The 22049-nt window shown below is 47.5% G+C and overlaps 1 protein-coding gene across 2 annotated transcripts in view; it reads right to left on the reverse strand.

The window, feature by feature from the left end:
- The window catches only part of LOC140421225 (cytokine receptor common subunit gamma-like), an 80538-nt gene that overhangs the window by 38440 nt on the left and 20049 nt on the right, over positions 1 to 22049 (reverse strand). For both annotated transcript variants that reach the window (XM_072505778.1, XM_072505777.1), the window contains exons 2-3: positions 18853 to 18940; positions 9131 to 9312 (exon numbers count right to left, since the gene is read on the reverse strand). In XM_072505778.1, the coding sequence (XP_072361879.1) occupies positions 9131 to 9312; positions 18853 to 18940 (270 nt within the window). The remainder of the gene's footprint in view (positions 1 to 9130; positions 9313 to 18852; positions 18941 to 22049) is intronic.

The following is a 22049-nucleotide window of genomic DNA, read 5'->3' on the forward strand; positions in this document are numbered from 1 at the left end:
GATCAGGCTAAGTCTGGCGCAAGACGAGGAGGAGTTAACCTTGCCCAGGGCCTCCGCCCACAAGCCCTCATCCAATTCCTCGCCCAGCTCCTCCTCCCACTTGCCCTTCAGCTCCTCCACCGAGGCTTCCTCCTGATAGATCGCCGAGACCTTGCCATCTCCCACCCATACACCCGAGGTCACCCTGTCCTGAATCCTCCATGCGGGAAGCAGCGGAAATTCCCTTACCTGCCCTCTCACAAACGCCCTCACCTGCATGTACCTAAAAGCGTTTCCAGGGGGTAACCCAAATTTCTCCTCCAGCGCCCCCAGGCTAGCAAAAACCCCGTCGATAAATAGGTCCCCCATCCTTTTAATTCCTGCCCGATGCCAGCTTCGGATTCCGCCATCTTTACTGATGAAAAAAGAGAACTCTCTGGCTGCTGGCCTAGCAAACCTCCACGGATCCACTCCCCCCATCTGATCCATAAACCCCCTGAGAACCTTGGCATCAGCTGGCCTCTTGCCCGACCTTGACCTGGATCGGTCCAGTGCCGGGTCCAGTACCGTATTAAAGACCCCCCCCCCTCCCCATTATCAGGCTCCCCGCTTCCAGATCCGGGATCCAACTCAGCATATGCTTCATGAACCCTGCATCGTCCCAATTTGGGGCATACACATTCACCAGCACCACCCGGGTCCCCTGCAGCCTACCACTTACCATCACATATCGACCCCCATTATCTGCCACAATGTTCAGCGCCTCGAACGACACCCGCTTACTCACCAGGATCGCAACCCCTCTATTCTTCGCATCCAGCCCCGAATGAAAGACCTGCCCCACCCATCCCATTCTCAGCCTGATCTGATCCACCACCTTCAAGAGCGTCTCCTTCAACATAGCAACGTCTGCCTTCAGTCCCTTTAAGTGCGCGAACACCCAGGCCCTCTTGACCGGCCCGTTCAGGCCCCTCACGTTTCATGTGATCAGCCGGATCGGGGGACTGCCCCACCCCCCTGCCAACTAGCCATCTCCTTTCTTAAGCCAGCCACGTGTCCACCCCTCCCGCACTCTCCAGTCCCCAAGGCGGAGGACCCCTGCCCCGACTCTCCCTCTCCAGCTCTCCTTCAGTCAATGCAGCAGCAACCCAGCCCCCCCCCCCCCCCCCCCCCCCCCCCCCCCCCCGGCCAGAAAACTGTCTAGCCCCCCTGCTCCCCCATTGCACTCTGGTAAGTCAGCTGACTCCTGCTGACCCCAGCCGCTCCTGCCTCTGCCAACGATATCCCATTTAGATTCCCCGTCAAAGTCCCCCCCCTCCCCCTTCAAGTCGATACGGACACCCCTCCGGCACCGCCCCTCCCGTTGGGCGAGACTGTCAAATAGGTTAAGAGCTCATGGTGTTCAGGGTAAGATCCTGCCATGGATAGAGGATTGGCTGACTGGCAGAAGGCAAAGGGTGGGGATAAAGGGGTCTTTTTCAGGATGGCAACTGGTGACGAGTGGTGTGCCTCAAGGGTTTGTGCTGGGACCACAACTTTTTACAATATACATTAATGATCTGGAAGAAGGTACTGAAGGCCCTGTTGCTAAGTTTGCAGATGATACAAAGATCTGTCGAGGGACAGGTAGTATTGAGGAAGCAAGGGGGCTGCAGAAGGACCTGGACAAGCTAGGAGAGTGGGCAATGAAGTGGCAAATGAAATACAATGTGGAAAAGTGTGAGGTTATGCACTTTGGAAGTAGGAATCAAGGCATAGACTATTTTCTAAATGGGGAAATGCTTAGGAAATCAGAAGCACAAAGGGACATGGGAGTCCTTGTTCATGATTCTCTTAAGGTTAATGTGCAGGTTCAGTCGGCAGTTAAGTAGCAAATGCAATGTTAGCATTCATGTCAAGAGGACTAGAATACAAGACCAAGGATGTACTTCTGAGGCTGTTTAAGGCTCTGGTCAGACAACATTTGGAGTATTGTGAGCAGTTTTGGGCCCCATATCTAATGAAGGATGTGCTGGCCTTGGAAAGGGTCCAGAGGAGGTTCACAAGAATGATCCCTGGAATGAAGAACTTGTTTTATGAGGAATGTTTGAGGACTCTGGGTCTGTACTCATTGGAGTTTAGAGGGATGAGAGGGGATCTTATTGAAATGTACAAAATACTGCGAGGCCTTGATAAAGTGGACGTGGAGAGGATGTTTCCACTTGCAGGAAATACTAGAACCAGAGGACACCATCTCAGATTAAAGGGATGATCCTTCAAAACAGAGATGAGGAGGGATTTCTTCAGCCAGAGGGTGGTGAATCTGTGGAACTCTTTGCCGCAGAAGGCTGTGGAGACCAAATCACTGAGTGTCTTTAAGACAGAGATAGATAGGTTCTTGATTGATAAAGGGGATCAGGGGTCATGGGGAGAAAGCAGGAGAATGGGGATGAGAAAATATCAGCCATGATTGAATGGCGGAGCAGACTCGATGGGCCAAGTGGCCATAGTCTGCTCCTATGTCTTATGGTCTTATTCAGGACAAAGCAACATATTTGATTGGCATCCCAGGCTCCACGTTGACATACACTGCGTCCAGCACTGACACATTGGTCAAATATTTCCAGCTCCACCTGTTGCTGCAGGACTTTCGCGCACAAGTCAACAGCCATTGGATGGTTCATTGCATCTGCCGCGGAGGAACCTGCGGCTGGAAAATCCTGGCCCTTACCATAAGAGTAATCTATTAGGGCAGCACGGTAGCACAGTGGTTAGCACAGTTGCTTCACAGACCAGGTTCATTTCCCAGCTTGAGTCACTGTCAGTGCGGAGTCTGCACGTTCTCCCCGTGTCTGCGTGGGTTTCCTCCGGTTGCTGCGGTTTCCTCCCAAAATCCAAAGATGTGCAGGTTAGGTGGATTGGTCATTCTAAATTGCCCTTAGAATCCAAGAAGGTTAGGTGGGGTTACTGGTTTACGGGGCTAGGTTAGAAGTGTGGGCTTAAATGAGGTACTCTTCCCAAGAGCCGGTGCAGACTCAATGGGCCGAATGGCCTCCTTCTGCACTGTAAATTCTATCTAAAGACTTAGAAGCAGAATTAGGCAACTCGGCTCATCGAGTCTGCTCCGCCATTCAATCATAGCTGATATTTTTCTCATCCCCATTCTATAAGACCAGAAGACTTGTGTGTACCATTTAGAAAACAATGTGGCAAGTGATTTTTCAAAGCACCTTCTGGACCCACAACCTCCACCACCTAGAAAGACAAAGGAAGCAGCTGAATAGGAACTTCATTCTATTCCCCACCCCCTTGTCACAAACCACCCTGACTTGAACTGGAACTCGCAACCTAACAGCACTATGGAGTACCTCCCCCACTCAGCGATTGCAGAAGGCAGCCTCCACCACCTTCTCTCATGCAGTTAGGGATGGACAATCAGTGCTGGCCGTGCTCTTCAACGCCGCACTCCAAGAATGGATACATTTTAAACACGAGACCATTAACCATTTTCAGGATCGCTGAATGAATTGGAGGATAACGGTCTATTGAGGTGGCTACTGAGCTAAAGACTGCTTTCAGAAATAATTATAAATTAAAAATGTTTGTGTATCTTGTGCGGAAGATTAGATTCAGAAGAACCCTCCCTATCTACACCCAGGATCCACTGGAGCATCTGAAAGAATTAGCACCAAACCTGAATTAGCTCTGCAATGAATACTTGCACCAACAACTCTTTAGCCTGAGTCCTATTTGTAAGTTTACCTCCAGTGGTTTTGCAGCTGGAATGTCTTAACAGATGATAATCCAAATGATTAAATTTTCTCATCGTTATGTCACGCTGATGCAGGTGGGAGTAAGTGTTCTTGATCAATAACTTACGATTATATAGCATCTTTAATGCAGCATAACAACCCAAAGAGCGTCACGGGAGTGGTACAAAACACAATGTGACACGGATCTATTTAAAGAGATATTATGGCAGATAACCAAAAGATTAATCAAGGAGGTAAGTAGGTCTTAAAGGAGAAAAGAGAGGTAAAGATTTTTTTTTAAAATTTAGAGTACCCAATTATTGTTTTCCAATTAAGGGGCAATTTAGCGTGGCCAATTCACCTAACCTGCACATCGTTTTGGGTTGTGGGGGTGAGACCCACGCACATATGGGAAGAATGTGCAAACTCCACACAGACAGTGACCCAGGGCCAGGATCGAACCCGGGTCCTTGGCACTGTGAGGCAGCAGTGCTAACCACTTTGCCACCGTGCCACCCTGAGAGGTAAAGAAAATAAGTGATTAGAGAGGGAATTCCAGAGCTTTTCATCTGGACAGTTGCAAGCACTGCCTCCAATGGCGGAGCGCTTAAAATCAGGGATTTTCAAGAGGCTAGAATTGGAGGAGCACAGATTTAATGGAGGGTGGTAAGGGTTGGAGGAGATTCCAGAAATAGAGAAGGGCCAGGCAATAGAGAGATTTGAAAAAAGGATGAGAATTTTTAAATTGACCCTTTTCTTAACCAGGCGTCAGAACATCAAGGCCAGGGGTAATGAGTGAACAGAACCTAATTCTAGTTACATACAAACATATGACTCGGAAGGTCTAATGAAGGTAGGGAATATACAGTGAATGGTAGAACCCTCAAGAGTATTGAAAGTCAAAGAGATCTAGGAGTACAGGTCCACAGGTCACTGAAAGGGGCAACACAGGTGGAGAAGGGAGTCAAGAAGGCATACGGCATGCTTGCCTTCATTGGCCGGGGCATTGAGTATAAGAATTGGCAAGTCATGTTGCAGCTGTATAGAACCTTAGTTAGGCCACACTTGGAGAATTGTGTTCAATTCTGGTCGCCACACTACCAGAAGGATGTGGAGGCTTTAGAGAGGGTGCAGAAGAGATTTACCAGAATGTTGCCTGGTATGGAGCGCAGTAGCTATGAGGAGCGGTTGAATAAACTTGGTTTGTTCTCACTGGAACGAAGGAGGTTGAGGGGCGACCTGATAGAGGTCTACAAAATTATGAGGGGCATAGACAGAGTGGATAGTCAGAGGCTTTTCCCTGGGGTAGAGGGGTCAATTACTAGGGGGCATAGGTTTAAGGTGAGAGGGGCAAGGTTTAGAGTAGATGTACGAGGCAAGTTTTTTATGCAGAGGGTAGTGGGTGCCTGGAACTCGGTACTGGAGGAGGTGGTGGAAGCAGGGACGATAGTGACATTTAAGGGGCATCTTGACAAATACATGAATAGGATGGGAATAGAGGGATACGGACCCAGGAAGTGTAGAAGATTGTAGTTTAGTCGGGCAGCATGGTCGGCACGGGCTTGGAGGGCCGAAGGGCCTGTTCCTGTGCTGTACGTGTCTTTGTTCTTTGTTCTTTGTTGAGTAGGAATAGGCCATTCGGCCCCTCAAACCTGCTCCACAATTTGATAAGATCATGGCCAATCTGATTGGGGCATCTACTTTGCTGTCAGTCAAGAATCTAGTTAATTCAGCCTTAAAAATATTAAATGACCCAGCCTCCACTGCTCTCTGGAAAATGAATTCCACTGACTAACGACCCTCTGAGAGAAATAATTTATCATCCCATCTTAAATGGGCAACCTGTTTAAACAATGTCCCCTAGTTCCAGTACTCCTACAAAGGTAACCCTTCTTTCAACATCCAGCTTGCCAACTTCCCTCAGGATCTAATATATTTCACTTGTCATTCTTCTCAACTCCAATGGATACAGGCACAACCTGTCGAAGCTTTCCTTATATGGCAACCCCTTCATCCTAGCAAGCAGTCGGCTGAACCTTCCCTGCACTACTTTCAATGCAAAAACATTGTGAGATCATAGAATCATAGAATTTACAGTGCAGAAGGAGGCCATTCAGCCCATCGTGCCCAGAGCTCCCTACCCAAGTCCATGCCTTCACCCTAGCCCCGCCAGTAACCCCACCTAACCTTTGAACATTAAGGGGCAATTTGGCATGGCCAATCCGCCTAACCTGCACATCTTTGTGACTGTGAGAGGAAACCCAGAGGAAACTCATGCAGACACTGGGAGAACGTGCAGAGTCCGCACAGGTAGTTACCCGAGGCCGAATTGTGCCCGAGACCCTGGAGCTGTGAGGCAGTGGTGCTAACCACTGTACCACAGTGCTGCCCCTTCTTCCGGCTTTTTCTGCCGGCGGTCTCTGCGGTCCTGCCAATGGTGCACTCCCGCCATGGGCTTCCCAGTGGCATGAGGTGGATTCAATAGGAAATCCCATTGTCAGCGGCAGGACCGGAAAATCCTGCCACCAGCCAACAGTGGGCCGCTTCCCTCTGCTGAGAAACACGCCATGGGAAGGCCAGAGAATCTCGCCCAATATTCCATTTGCCTTCCTGGCTTCACCTGCATACTAACCTTTTGTGATTCATGTACCAGGACACCCAGATCCCTCTGCACCACATAGTTCAGCAATCTCTCTCCATTTAAATAAATGCTGTTTTCTTATTCTTCTTGCCAAAATGGGCAAGGTCATGTTTTCCCATATAATACTCCATTGGCCATTTGTTTCCCACTAACTTAATCTATTTATATCTGTTTGCAGGCTTCTTACATTCTCTTCACAACTTATCTTCCTATTTATCTTTGTGTCATCAGAAAATGTTTCAGTCGTACATTCGGTCCCTACAAGCAAGTCATTGACTGTCTACTCTGTGAGATATTACTTTGTTTTTAAAAAAATACATTTAGAGTACCCAATTCTTTTTTTCCCCCAATTTAGGCACCATGAGGCAGCAGTGCTAACCACTGTGCCACTGTGCCGCCCAGTGAGATCTTACTTTGTGTGTTAATTGTTGATGTGGCACTTTGTCGAATGTCTTTTAGAAATTCAAATACATCACATCAGTATCCTTCTTAGCCTTAATCACCCCATTACCTTCCTTTTGCCTTTCTGTCCACAACATCTTTGGCAATCTCCTCACACCGTTGGCCCCCTATCCAGCCCCACTGCTCCATGCCTCCCTGCCACACACACCCACACCCACACCCCCACCCCACCCCCGCAACAGTATAAACCTGGGGCGGGATTCTCCGCAATCGGCGCGATGTCCGCCATCCGGCACCAAAAATGGCGCAAATCAGTCCAGCATCGCGCCGCCCCAAAGGTGCGGACTTCTCCGCATCTTGAGGGGCCGAGCCCTCACCTTGAGGGGCTAGGCCCGCGCCTGACTGATTTCCGCCCCGCCAGCTGGCGGGAAAGGCCTTTGGTGCCCCGCCAGCTGGCGCGGAAATGACTTTGCCGTGTGGCGCATGCGCGGGAGCGTCAGCGGCCACTCACTGCATGCGCAGTGGAGGGAGTCTCTTCCGCCTCTGCCATAGTGGAGACCATGGCGAAGGCGGAAGGAAAAGAGTGCCCCCACGGCACAGGCCCGCCCGCGGATCGGTGGGCCCCGATCGCGGGCCAGGCCACCGTGGGGACACCCCCGGGGCCAGATCGCTCTGCGCCCCCCCCCGGACCCCAGAGCCTGCCCGCGCCGCCTTGTCCCGCCGGTAAGAGAGGTGGTTTGATTCTCGCTGGCGGGACAGGCATTCCAGCAGCAGGATTTCAGCCCATCGCGGGCCGGAGAATCGCCGGGGGGGGGGGGGGGGGGGGGCCGCCAACCGGCGCGGCACGATTCCCACCCCCGCCGAATATCCGGTGCCGGAGAATTCGGCAACCGGCGGGGGCGGGATTCACACCAGCCCCCGCCGATTCTCCGATCCGGCGGGGGGTCGGAGAATCCCGCCCCTGACCCTAATTCCAGTTCTCTTCAGCTTTGACAAAGATTCATCCTGACTCAAAACGTTAGCTCCATTCTCTATCCACAAATGCTGTCAGACCTGCTGGGATTGTCCAGTATTTTGTGTGACATTAGGGACATTTGAGGACTTGAGGGAAAGAGGTGTTCATGAGGTAGAGTTGGGAGATCTTGGGCGAAATTCTCCCGAAACGGCGCGATGGCCGCCGACTGCCGCCCAAAATGGCGCCAATCAGACGGGCATCGCGCCGCCCCAAAGGTACGGAATGCTCCGCATCTTTGGGGGCCGAGCCCCAACAGTGAGGGGCTAGGCCGGCGCCGGAGGAATTTCCGCCCCGCCAGCTGGCGGAAACGGCCTTTGTTGCCCCGTCAGCTGGCGCGGAAATGACATCCCCGAGCGGCGCATGCGCAGGAGCGTCAGCGGCCGCTGACAGTTTCCCACGCATACGCAGTGGAGGGAGTCTCTTCCGCCTCCGCCATTGTGGAGACCGTGGCAGAGGCGGAAGGGAAAGAGTGCCCCCATGACACAGGCCCGCCCGCGGATCGGTGGGCCCCGATCGCGGACCAGGCCACCGTGGGGGCACCCCCCGGACCCCGGAGCCTGCCCACGCCGCCTTGTCCCGCCGTTCAAAAGGTAGTTTAATCCACGCCGGCGGGACAGGCAATTTATCGGCGGGACTTCGGCCCATCCGGGCCGGAGAATCGAGCGGGGGGCCCGCCAACCGGCGCGGCCCGATTCCCGCCCCCGCCGAATATCCGGTACCGGAGACTTCGGCAACCGGCGGAGGCGGGATTCACGGCAGCCCCCGGCGGGGGGTCAGAGAATGACGCCCCTCAGATTGTACATGTAGAAATTGATGCTATGTTTTTAAATGAGGGGTAGCGTGTAGATGAGAAGTAGAAGGGTCACAGGATTATTTCCTTGAAGGATACCTGAGGTAAAGATGCGGGAATGGGAAGAGAATCCAGTGCAGGTGATTTTCTGCCCAAGATTGGACAGGAAAGAATGGAACCAGTTGGGTGAAGTTGCATGCAGGTGGATGTTGCTGAATAGGTTTTGGAGGAGGATGATGTGGTTAATTGTGTCACAGGTCAAGGAAGATGAGAAAAATGACCTTTGCCACAGTAACGTATGGTGCCATTTGTAACTTTCTTAAGAGTTCTAGTCAACAATGCTGAGGATCCTTCTTGAAGAGGCAACAACATTAGCAAAGGAGGCATTGCACTCATAACCTCAGTCAACCAAAATATCCATCAAACACCAATCCCGTCTTCCTCCTGCACCACCGCCCCCCCCCCCATGTTAATATCATTGCCAAAAATAAATTGTTTGATGCAAATTCATCCTTCAGTGCACACTGGCATCATTGGTTGAATCTAGTGAATGATTTCCTCATTTTTATTACCTTGGTTCTGCAGCTGAAAATTTCGAGTCAGTGGTAACTCATATCCTGACTCGCCGGATCCATTTCTGTAAACATAAAATTCTCGAAACTGGGTAATCTCACTTTTTGAGAAATTGCAACCAACGTTATAACCGTTCTGCTGGATGTAATTTCCACATTCCTTTGCTGGCTGTGAGGAATACCTGTAAGGATTGAGAAATGATTGTTATTTCATTTATAGTACCTGTTTTATCAGCTGAAATTCAATATTAGGGGCTGGTTTAGCACAGTGGGCTAAACAGCTAGTTTGTAATGCAGAACAATGTCAGCAGCGCGGGTTCAATTCCCGTACCGGCCTCTCCGAACAGGTGCCGGAATGTGGCGACTAGGGGCTATTCACAGTAACTTCATTGAAGCCTACTTGTGACAATAAGTGATTATTATTATTATCAATTGCAAAGCTGAATATTTTTGAAAATCATTTCATTCTGAAGAGTTATTTGAAGAAAAACAAACTCAGATTTAGATGGTACCTTTCATGGTCTCAGGGAATTACTTGAGAGCCAATTAGGTACCTTTGAAGTGTAGTCACTGTTGTAATATAGGAAATACAACCAATAAACTCTCATAAACCAGATCATCATTAGAGGTTTGGAATGAGGGATAAATATTGGCCAGGTCACCTGGGAGAAGTAACCTGCTACCTCTCCAATATGGAATCCTACATGCCCAACTGAGAGATAGGTCCTTTGTGATTCTTCGCCTTACATTAAGATTCCAAGCAGTAATACAAGCCTTTGCGCATGGAGTGTCAGATGGGCAGCGTGGTAGCACAGTGGTTAGCACAGTTGTTTCACAGCTCCAGGGTCCAAGTTTCGATTCCAGGCTTGGGTCACTGTCTGCGTGGAGTCTGCACGTTCTCCCCGTGTGTGCATGGGTTTCCTCCGGGTGCTCCAGTTTCCTCCCACAGTCCAAAGACGTGCAGGTTAGGTGGATTGGCCATTCTAAAGTTAGGTGGGATTGCTGGGTTACGGGGATAAAGGGATAGGGTGGAGGCGTGGGGTTTAAGTAGGGTGCTCTTTCAAAGGGCCGGTGCAGACTTGATAGGCGGAATGGCTTCCTTCCGCACAGTATATGCTATGATTCTATGATTCTATGAACTTCAATTTGCAAATTAGATATTTGAAATGACTATCAGAACAAAGAACAATACAGCACAGGAACATGCCCTGCAACCCTCCAAACCTGTGCCGGTCCGGAATTTATATTTTGTCATTTGTAATCTTAATGACAGTTCTTCGATCTTTCTACCTTCTATCAGTTTGCTTGGTTGAGAGGTTCAGCTGATGACCCCCATGTTATCTACCTCAACTACTCCAGGAAGTAGCAACTTCTATATTCTGGTCTTTCTCTGGGTAAATTAATTTCTATTGAATTTATTATTGTATTTACCAGTGACTATCTCATATTAATGATTTGGCGTTCCATGAATGGAAATATCCTTTTATTGTGCGATGTTCTCTGGCCTCCCCACGGCGTGTTTCTCGGCGAAGTGAGGCAGCTTGCCGTTGGCTAGCGGCGGGATCTTTTGGTCCAGCCGCTGTCAATGGGGTTTCCTATTGAATCCACCCCACGCCGCTGAGGAACCCACAGCGGGAGATCCCGGCAGCATGAACCGCCGGAAGATCTCGCCCATTGTCTACTCTGTCAAAACCTTCACTTCAAGCTCATTATCATAAGACCATAAGACATAGGAGCAGAATTAGGCCACTCGGCCCATCGAGTCTGCTCCGCCATTCAATCATGGCTGATAATTTCTCATCCCCATTCTCCTGCCTTCTCCCCATAACCCCTGATCCCCTTACTAATCAAGAATTATCAGTTCATCTCTCACTGTCCAATTGGAAACAGGCCGGTATTAAAATTGCAATGTCATCAAAATACAAACTAAAAGCTATTGCCAGAGGAATCCTCGACAAATTTGTGTAATACGCTTCAACAGTTTTTCTAATTTATTCTTGTCCGTGATCACAGTGTTTGAATGCGTGAATTCATGTGTTTTCATATCCTCTGGGGAGCCTGCGGCCTACTCGTGTTCCTGTTTCCTGGGGAACCTGTGGCCTACTCCTGTTCCTATGATTGTTATTGTGATTTTATGAAATTAACTAAAATTCAGCACTGAATATTTTTGAAAATCATTACATGCTCAAGAATTATTTAAAGAAAAAAGACTTGGATAGAGATAGTGAGCAAAATTTGGGGCCCAATGGCTCCTGGGCACAAATCCCGTTATTGCCTCTAACTCTTGCGATAGGGCCATATGGGATTTGTGTGCCAGGGTGGCATCATGTGCCACCTTTGCAAGGGATAGCCTTTGTCACTCAAGAGCCAGCTATCCAACTGAGCTGGAGCAATGAACAACCTTGCCACCTGGGAGTGTCATAGGATGTAGGCATCATGGGAGCTACCAGGGTACCTTGCACAGACTTGTGAGCACAAACTATCTGCACATTCTTGGAGTGGAACCCATTCTATTCAAGAAGGCACCCAACTCACCCACTGGCACCTTGATGGCCACCTGAGTGCAGTTGAATGTGGGTGATCCCAGCAAACCTGCAAAGCCCGTTGCCTCTGCAACGTCCACAAAATCACAGTGGCGATGTAAAGTTTTACACAATTGGCTTTTTAAAAAGCTGAATGTCCGTTTAATTCCAACTCCCACCTGCGTCCACTGCCGATAACATTGAGCAAGGGCACAATGACATGCTCTGGTGCGATTTCATGCGAGTTTGGGTAGGGCACGTGCCCATAGCAGCGACATAAGATTCTGGTCTGTGAATCCTCTTCATTAAGGCCTTTCTATCCTTTTTATAATGTGGAGACCAGAGCTGTGCACAGTACTCTATGTCTGACCCAGGTCCTGTACAAGTTTAACACAACTTCCCTGCGTTTTAATTTGAACCCCCTAGAAATGAACCACAATACTTTGTTTGTATTTTGTTCTGGCTTTATTAACCTGTGTCACCACTTCTAGTTCTTTTAAAATTAATCATTTTTATTGGCTTATCCGCCAGGGAATTTTCGCAACAGGACTTCAAATATGTTAACAGACTTACAAAAAGTATTCAATGCAATGCCACACAACAGATATTGAGCAAAGTTACAGGTCATGGAAGAAAAGAGAAAGTAACAGCAAGGAAACAAAATTGGCTGAGTGACAGGAAACAGCGAGTAGTGGTTGATGCACAATTATTTTCCAGCTTGAGGAACGTTTGTAGTGGAGTTTCTCAGGGTTTAGTGTTGGGACCTTTGCTTTTACTGCTATATATTAATGACCTAGACTTTGTTGTACAGTGCACAATTTCCAAATTTGCGGATGATACAAAGCTTGGAAGCATTGTGAACTGTGAGGAGGGTAGTGTAGTGTTATATTCCTTGCCCTTTCCTCCAAGCTAGCCAGATATGTAGTGTTGACAAAGAATATAAAAATAAGGGACGGGATTCTCCGACCCCCTGCCGGGCCGGAGAATTGCAGGTGGGCGGCGTGAATCCCGCCATGACACCGGCTGCCGGATTCTCCCGACCCTTTTTTTGGCGGGAGCGGAATCGCATCGCGCCGGACGGGGGCCGTTGGCAGTGGCCCCCCCCGGCAATTCGCCGCTCCGCGATGGGCCGAGTGGCCGCCCGTTTTCGGCCGGTCCCGCCGGCGTAAATCAAACCAGCTCCGTGCCGGCGGGACCTGGCTTTGCGGGCGGCCTGCAGAGTCCTCGGGGGGCGAGGGGGGATCTGGCCCCGGGGGGGCCCCCACGGTGGCCTGGCCCGCGATCGGGGCCCACCGATCCGCGGGAGGGCACTCTTTCCCTCTGCGCCAGCAGCTGTAACGGTCCGCCATGGCCGACGCGGAGAAGAACCCCCCTGTGCATGCGCTGGGATGACGCCAGTACACGCTGGCGCTCCCGCGCATGCGCCAACTCGCGGCGGACGGCAGAGGCCCTTTGGCGCCGGTTCGTGCGGCGCCAAACCCACTGGCAACGTTTGGCGTGGCGCCAACCCAGCCAGCGCCGATCTAGCCCCTGAAGGTGCGGAGGATTCCACACCTTCCAGGCGGCCCTACGCCAGAGTGGTTCACGCCACTCCTCGGCGCCGGTACGGCCCATCCCGCCGGTTAGGGGAGAATCCCACCCAAGAAGATTGAATCAAAACAAATTCATTTTATGCTATTAAACCTGATTAGGTTTACGCTCTTTACTAAGTACCAGATAATGGACTAATATTACGGAATCTGTAGTACATTAATCAATATTCTTTCTAAGTAATCAAGTACGCAGGGCAGCACGGTGGCGCAGTGGTAGCACTGCAGTCTCACTGCACCGAGGTCCCAGGTTCGATCCCGGTTCTGGGTCACTGTCCGTGTGGAGTTTGCACATTCTCCCCGTGTTTGCGTGGGTTTTGCGTGTGTATTAAGGGTGACTATGGGTAATCCCTGATTCCTTTTTGTCATTTGCTTATGTAAACATGCGGGCTAATGTTTGGGGTTTGGTGGGAGGATGCGATTGTTGTTATTGTTATGGGGGTTGACATATTTGTTGTTGGTTATTGTTTATTGTTGGTGGGTGTAAATTTGGGAGAAAATGTGAAAAAGGAGGAGAATGAAAATATTTAAAAGAAAAAAAGATGTGCAAGGTTGGTGGATTGAAGACGCTAAATTGCTAAAAATGAATTGGGTACTCTAAATTTATTTAAAAAAATAAAAGTAAAAGTGAACTATCGAACTACACTATAACTAGATCTCGTGCTATATCTCGACAATGAATTCTCACTCTGCTCTAATCAGCTTCTCATCATCTTCTCCCAGAATTCCTAGAGATACTGCCTTATATACAATAACCTAGTAACGCCATCTAGTGTTTGATTTACACAAAGTTTCTGATGTTAACCCTTTACTACACTTGTACTATACATGTAGAACTTCAAAAGAACACTAACAGTTTGGTGGAATGGATGGACAGGTGGTAGATGGAGTTTAATGTGCAGAACTGTCAAGTGATTCATTTTGAGAGGAAGAACATGGAGAGACATTGCAAAGTAAAGGGTACAATTCCAAAGGGGTTGCAGGAGCAGAGACACCTGGTTGTATATATTTACATAAGTTATTGAAAGTGGCAGGGCAGGTTGAGAAAGCAGTTAATAAAGCACACATTTTCCTAATCTTTATAAATAAGGGTGTTGAGTAAAGGCCAAGGAGGTTATGTTGAACTTCTAGAGGGCGTTGGTGCAGCCTCAGCTAAAGTATTGCATCCAGGTCTGGGTGTTGCACTTTAGGAAGGGTGAAGACATTGGAGGGAGTGCAGAAAGGATTCACGAAAGTGGTCCTAAGGATGAGGATGTTCAGGTGTGAAGATAGATTGGAAAAGTTGGGATTCTTTTCCTTGCATAAGAGAAGGCTGAGAGGAGATCTGATAGAGGTGTTCAAAACACACGGGGTCTCTCTGACGTAGATAGGAGGAAACTATTTCCACTCGTGAAAGGATCAAGAGAGAGAGGGCACCGATATGGGCGTCATGGTAGCACAGTGGGTAGCACTGTTGCTTCACAGCTCCAGGGTCCCAGGTTTGATTCCTGGCTTGGGTCACTGTCTGTGTGGAGTCTGCACGTTCTCCCCGTGACTGCGTGGGTTTCCTCCGGGTGCTCGGGTTTCCTCCCACAAGTGCCGAAAGATGTGCTGTTAGGTGAATTGGACATTCTGAATTCTCCCTCTGTGTACCCGAACAGGCGCCGGAATGTGGCGACGAGGGGATTTTCACAGTAACTTCATTGCAGTGTTAATGTAAGCCAACTTGTGACACTAAAGATTAATAAAATTTTGCAAAAGAAGCAAAAGTGATATGAGAGGTCTGGAATATAATGCCTGAGAGCGTGGTGGAGGCGGATTCAATTGAGGCATTCATAAGGGAATTAGACTGTTATTAGAAGGGGAAGATTGTGCAGGGTGATGGGGAGAATGGCATGAGGTGAATTGCTCATTTGGAAAGCCAGTGCAGATATGATGGGCCAAATGGCCTCCATCTGCACTGTAATTATTCTGTGATTCTGTGATTGTGAAATGGGGCATTTAATGGATTGCAACAGGAACCAAATGAAAATTTCAGAAGTCCTTTGAAGGTAGAATCCGAATGCTGAAAATTATTATTAATAACCATTCTATCAATGCCCTCCATTTAAAAAGTGCAGTCTGCATTTTGTGACAGATAACTCAGAAATATTTTGATTGTGGGCAAAGTTGGCTGGGAAATATATATTTAGTCAGGATTTTGTAAACAATCCAAACAACTAACCATAATAATTCAAATGTTCAGCTGAAACACTACTGATCTGGTTACAAAGTAATAAAAAACTCTCAAAGTTCTTGAAATGTAGTATTCTTCTTTTTTCTAAAAATAAATTCAGAGTATCCAATTATTTATTTTCCAATTAAGGGGCAATTTAGCGTGGCTAATCCACCTACCCTGCACATCTTCGGGTTGTGGGGGTAAGACCCATGCAGACACGGGGAGAATGTGCAAACTCCACGTGGACAGTGATCCGGGGCCAGGATCGAACCTGGGTCTTCAGCACCATAGGGACTGTAGTAGACTGTAAGTTGAGACTGTGAATAAGTAACACAGTTGTGTCAGAAAGATGCCTCTGCACGCAATGTAATGGATTCAAATCTGAGATCTCTTTAAGAACAAAGAGGACGCTATATATTGTCATATACCATGTAAATATCTCTAAATATCTGTAAAGAGCTAGTAACAATTAAATGTAAGTGTTCCAGGGGACCGCATGTTCACGGCTGTACTGGAGAGTCATATTCAAACCAGTCTTTCTTTTGTACAAGAAAACATGCCAAATATGAAACATAAAAAACTCTCATCGTTCCAAGCTTAAAGTGTGATTATCACTAACATCAGGGATCCACAAGAACACATAGCAGGGGAATTTAATAAAAAGTTGCTCATCCTTTGGAAGAGGGAAGGTCCCTTTTTGGGGAGATCAGTTCGTTTTTTTGAATTATTAAGAGGAGACATGAATGTGCATAAAAGATGGATGATGTCAAGCTGTCGAGTCATTTAAATTCCCATAATCGTTAATCTTCTTGAAATAAAAAAACTATTCAGCAGTTGAAAATAATCGGTGCCTCCAAATTTTCTAGCTGTTTGTTGACATAAGTCCAAGGGTTATCTTATAGGGCAAGTGCTGCTTGAATGCTTCTACAACCTATCATTATCATAGTGAGGGTTGATAAGTTCACAGTTTTATTGACATTCCAAGTGATCATAAAGTGATCAGCTGTCTTTGATGTGTGGCTATGAATACAAATGTTTGTTTTCATAAGTAATTAAGCATTTGAAGGGATTTGAATGGATTAAATAGGTTTTTATCAATGAGTGTTCATTTTAATTAAGTCTGCAATAGATAATTAGAACCTTATTCAGTTGGTTTCATCCTGGCGCCTGAGATCATTGCAAGTGGATTCTAGGTGAGTTGGCATAGAGGATGTAAGGTGGTGGGTGGGGTCATGGGTTGACATGAGTTGGCACTAAGTTGGCACAGGGGATATAAAGGCCCAGGGGGTGATTGGGGTCATAGGTTGGTGTGAGTTGGCATTAGGTTGACATAGGGATATTAGAAGGCCATGGGTGGGGATGGGACTTAGGTTGGGATGGAGGGTAGAGTATGAGGAACCATGGGGAATGGGTGATGGCATGAGGTGGCATGAGCTGGCCAAGGCTGGGGAATGGAAAGTACGTGGGGTGGGGAATGTGAAGGGCGAGGGCTGTTATTTGTTTTACTGTTTTTATTACAACTGGGACAAAGTCCCAAAGCCTTTTAAACAGCCCACCTCCCCAATCAGCATACCCTGTGGCTGCTTTTGCATTGTCTATTTCCAGGGTTAGCTAGCCCGACACCACTTAGCATCTACCCACTCTCAGGAATGAAAGTCCGGTGGATCGGAGCAGTTTCTCTCGAGCTGTGTTTACGGAGCCGGGAAACTTCTGATTCTGTCTCCCCGACTCAGGTCTAAACATTTGATGCATTGTGGTGAGGTGTAATCTTAAGAATGGGAAAGCAGAATATATTTGTACACAAGTTACAGAAGCGGTGCTGGTTCAGCAAGATAATAAAAAGATACATTTATTGCAGAGGGGTGTTTGGTGGTGTGGTGTGGGTAGAAGGATATGCAGTGATGATAGAGTAAAGAAGTAATGCTGAACTATATAGGGTTTTGGTAAGGCCGTATATGAAATGCTGTCTACAATTTTGGCCTCCTTACCTAAGAAAGGATATACTTGCAGTGGAGATGTTGCAACAAACGTTTACTGGATGGGTCTCTGGGATGTGAAGGCTAAGTTTATGAGGAGAGGTTGATCAGAATGAGTCTGTAGCTTCTGGAATCAGAAGTGCACTCATTGAAATGTATAAACTTTACAGAAGCCTTGACAGGGTCTACGCTGCCTGTTGTCCCGCTGCCCCCTCCCACCCTCCCCGCTGGAGAGTTGAACTAGAGGTTATGGTCTTAGGACAAGAAGATGATCATTTAGAACTGAAAGGAGGAGATGATTAGTCATTCAGAGGCTTTGTAATTTGTTATCCTGGAGAGCTGGGCATATTCAATGAGTATATTCAAGACAGCGATCTATATATATATACAGGAAATCAAAGAATAAGGCAAATGGGACAGGGTAAGAACGTGTAATTGATGTCACAGTTCAGCCATGGCCTTATTGGATGGCGGAGCAGGCTTGAGGGCTGAATGGCCTATTCCTTCTCCCATTTCGTATGTTTTTTTTGGATTATCTTAGTCTGATGTTTTCTTTTACTTATTTCAATGGAGGGACGGTGATGTAGTGGTAATGTCACTGGACTAGCAATCCAGAGGCTCGGGTTAACGCTTTGGGGACACGGGTTCAAATCCCACTGCAACAGCTGGTGAAATTTAAATTCAATTAATCCATTTGTAATTGAAGGCTGGTCTCAGTAATTTTAACTGCAAAACCATCATGGATTGTGGTAAAAACACATCAAATTCACTATTGTCCATTAGGGGAGGAAATCCGTTGTGCTTACCTGATCTGGCCTACTTGTGATTCCAGGCCCACAACATTAGGGCTGACTCTTTGCTGGACTCTGAAATGGCCAAGCAAGCCACTCAGTTGATGGGCAATGAGGGATAGGCAGCAAATGTTGGCTTTTCCAGTGACACCCAAATCTCATGAAAGAATTTAAGAAAAGGTAACTTGATGATTAATTACCAAGAACCCCACTGCCCAGTTCCTTTATCCCCAGCTGAGATCAGCTCACTGAACATTTTGAACATATGAATTAGGAGCAGGAGGAGGCCACTCGGTCCCTCGGGCCTACTTCGCCAATCAATAAGATCACGGCTGATCTGATTGTAACCTCAACCCCAATTCCCGCCTCCTCCTCCCCCCCCCCCCCCCCCCCCCCCCGCTGATAACCTTTCACCCCATTCACTGAGCAGAGGCTGTAGCTTAAGATGTTTACTGCCCCACATGGCTCAGTCTCCCAGTGGTCTATGTCATCACCAGTCAGGCTTTTAGAGAAGCTTTCTGATTGGGCTAGTCGTCAGGTAAATGGATATTCATGGGATCTGCTGCTGTGGTGTACATCGGGACCATGTCCTGGCAGAATAAATTCATGAAACTCTGCAAGCTACTTCACCTGATCAGCAGACTCACCAGTGATACAATGTGTAGTTTGGTTTTCCTTCACTGTGGTTCCATGTACACTCCATAAATTCCTCATTGTAGACAATGCAATCTACATCTAGAAGGAAAGCAGAAGAGGCATTTACACGCTGTAGTCTGACTATCCAAAACTCAACCAAATATAGTTTGGACTACAAATTGACATTCTGGAATATCTACTGGCTCTGGAATCTTTTCACATCCTGCATAGGATTGAAGCCAGGAAACTTGACAATTAAGCCTGATTTTGCAATATTACAAGACAAGATATGCACGCCCTTGATTATATAAATTAGGTGTTGTTCTCACGGAAAAAGTTGTGAATGAGATGACCGCCAGTTTAAAGGGGTTTTAAAGGGATGAGATCAGGTCGAACAAGGGAATCAAGCACAGCCTGGTATGGCAACTGCTCGGTCCAAGATCGCAAGAAACTGCAGACTGTGGTGAACTCAGCCCAACGCATCACACAAACTTGCCACCCCCCATTGACTCTGTATACATCTCTCGCTGCCTCAGGAAGGCAGACAGCATTATTAGAGACCCTCCCACCCAGGCATTGCCTTCTTCCAGACCCTTCCATCAGGCAGAAGGTACAGAAGTCTGAAGACTCGCACATCCAGACATAGGAACAGCTTCCTCCCCACAGCTACAAGACTCCTCAATGACTCCCCCTCGGACTGATCTGTTCCCTGTAAGAACACTATTCACGACACCCTATGCTGCTCATGTATTTGCTTTGTTTGGCCCCTTGTTCCACACTGTAACCAATCACTGTTTTGTCGATGTACCATTTGTCAATATTCTCTGTTATTATTCTTGTGTCTACTATGTAAGTACTGTGTACGTTCCTCGGCTGCAGAAAAATACTTTTCACAGTACTTCAGTACATGTGACAATAAATCAGATCAAATCAAAATATGGCCTATGCTCGAAAGGGGGAAAATTAAAACGTAAACATTGGGGTGACTTTTCCCAGTTGTATATCAGATCGTCACATGACTATGCAATGAGGCGGCCATGTGGGGTATTAAGGAGATGGAGCTTGGCAGGATTTCCCAGGACCTTGGATAGAGTCAGTGTGTCATGAGAGTTTGTATGTTTAGTCAATAAACCTCCCGTTTGTTGAAAGTCCCTTGTGCAGTCGTTGATTTAACGGACCTACACAGAACTACGCAGTGTCAGGGCTGGCAGTATGGCACAAAGATTTCAAAGCATTGACCCACTTGTCTCCGATGAGAACGAGGTATACAATTGGGTCAGATTCAAACAGGAATGGATCACATCTGTCTGTAAAAAACAAGAAGGTACAAGCCTATACAAGCTGAACAAAGCAGGTCCCACAGAGGTTGTGAAGTTTAGATTGTTTAAATTTGATTGTGAGGAACATAAAGTGGATCTCTCAATTATCCTATTCAAAGAAATATGCTCCCCGCATAAAACATAATTTTAAATCGCCACGTATTCCATTCTACTAATCAGAAAGCATTCAAATCAATCCAGTCCTATGTGGACAACAGAAAGGTCTTTGCATAAAAATGTGCATTTGGAGCATTTACTGATGAATTCGTTAGAGATCGGTTGCTAGGGGGCATAGGAAACAATGTACTTCAAAAACAGCTACTGAAGCAGAAGGACCTGACTTTACAGTCTGCTTTAGAAATGTGCACTTTAAACGAGCAGTCTCAGAGTTGGAACAGAGAATTCAGGTGGGAAACAGCACGGTTTAGCAGGGAAACAGAAGTGTGTGCAGTACAGGGGGCACTCTGCAACAACTGCAGCAGCCAGCAACCTCCAAACAGGGCACAATGTTTCACCTTTGGAAAACAGTGTATTCACTGTGGCAAGTGAAATCACTTCGCCAAATGCTGCAGATCCAAACGACAACAGACTTTCTCCTAGATGCACGAGCAATGACCACTAAAGCGAGGTTGTAGTCCAACTGAAGGCTTTAATAAGCTAGATGTTTCCCCCAGCAGCTCAGGTACAGAATGAAGGTTGCTGAGGCGGCACGGGATCTTGTACCCCGCCTTGCAGGGCGGAGCTACCGTACAGCTTGACCAATAGGAAGCATACAATATCTACCAATGGTGTTCCAGCATTACCAGGTACCGTAATACCTCTACACAGACTACCATAGTTGGCAGTGCCCCTGTCAGTCGCTTTCCCAGGGATAGGCATGTAACTAGGGTCAGTGGGTTGCAGTGACATCTGAAAGAAACGACGAAAGGCACCATCCACACAACCATCCATGCTATTTTGCGAAAGTGTGGAATCAGCCACTCAAAAAGGAGAAATTTTCACTGCACTACAGATAATCTCAGCCAATGCCAAGTCAAAAGTCAAAATGGACACTGGGCAAAGTGCAATAATCTATCCAGAAACAAGCTGTGAGAGATCAACACAGAAGAAACACTGGATCCCAACCAGCAGTCCGACCTCGTGACTTACGATAGACCGATAACCACCACCGAGGATGTGGCCACACTTGGATTGGATCTGGATTGGATTTTGTTTATGGTCACGTGTACCGAGGTACAGTGAAAAGTATTTTTCTGCGAGCAGCTCAACAGATCATTTAGTACATGAAAAGAAAAGGAAATAAAAGAAAATACATAACAGGGCAACACAAGGTATACAATGTAACTATATAACACCGGCATCGGATGAAGCACACAGGGTGTAGTGCTAATGAGGTCAGTCCATAAGAGGGTCAATCAGGTGTCTGGTAACAGCGGGGAAGAAGCTGTTTTTGAGTCTGTTCGTGCGTGTTCTCAGACTTCTGTATCTCCTGCCCGATGGAAGAAGTTGGAAAAGTGAGTAAGCCGGGTGGGAGGGGTCTTTGATTATGCTGCCCGCTTTCCCCAGGCAGTGGGAGGTGTAGATGGAGTCAATGGATGGCAGGCAGGCACTTTGTTGCATAAAAGGAAACACCCATATTGTGGCCCAAAATCTCAAGCTTCTGCTAGGACTCCGGGACCGCATCTCGTTAGGGACCATTCAATTTGTCCCTGACCTCTAGACTGCGCAATTTCAGGTCCTGGAGATGACCAGGTAATGGGACATTTTTGACTGTCAGATGATCAGAAAGCTATCTGTTAAATACCATGTGAGATTAGATGACTTGGTCACACCAACAATATGTACGCCAAGAAGGACATCGACTGAGATGAAGCAAAAGGTCATCAACA

This window comes from Scyliorhinus torazame, chromosome 5 (assembly GCF_047496885.1).
Source record: "Scyliorhinus torazame isolate Kashiwa2021f chromosome 5, sScyTor2.1, whole genome shotgun sequence".
Taxonomy (NCBI): domain Eukaryota; kingdom Metazoa; phylum Chordata; class Chondrichthyes; order Carcharhiniformes; family Scyliorhinidae; genus Scyliorhinus; species Scyliorhinus torazame.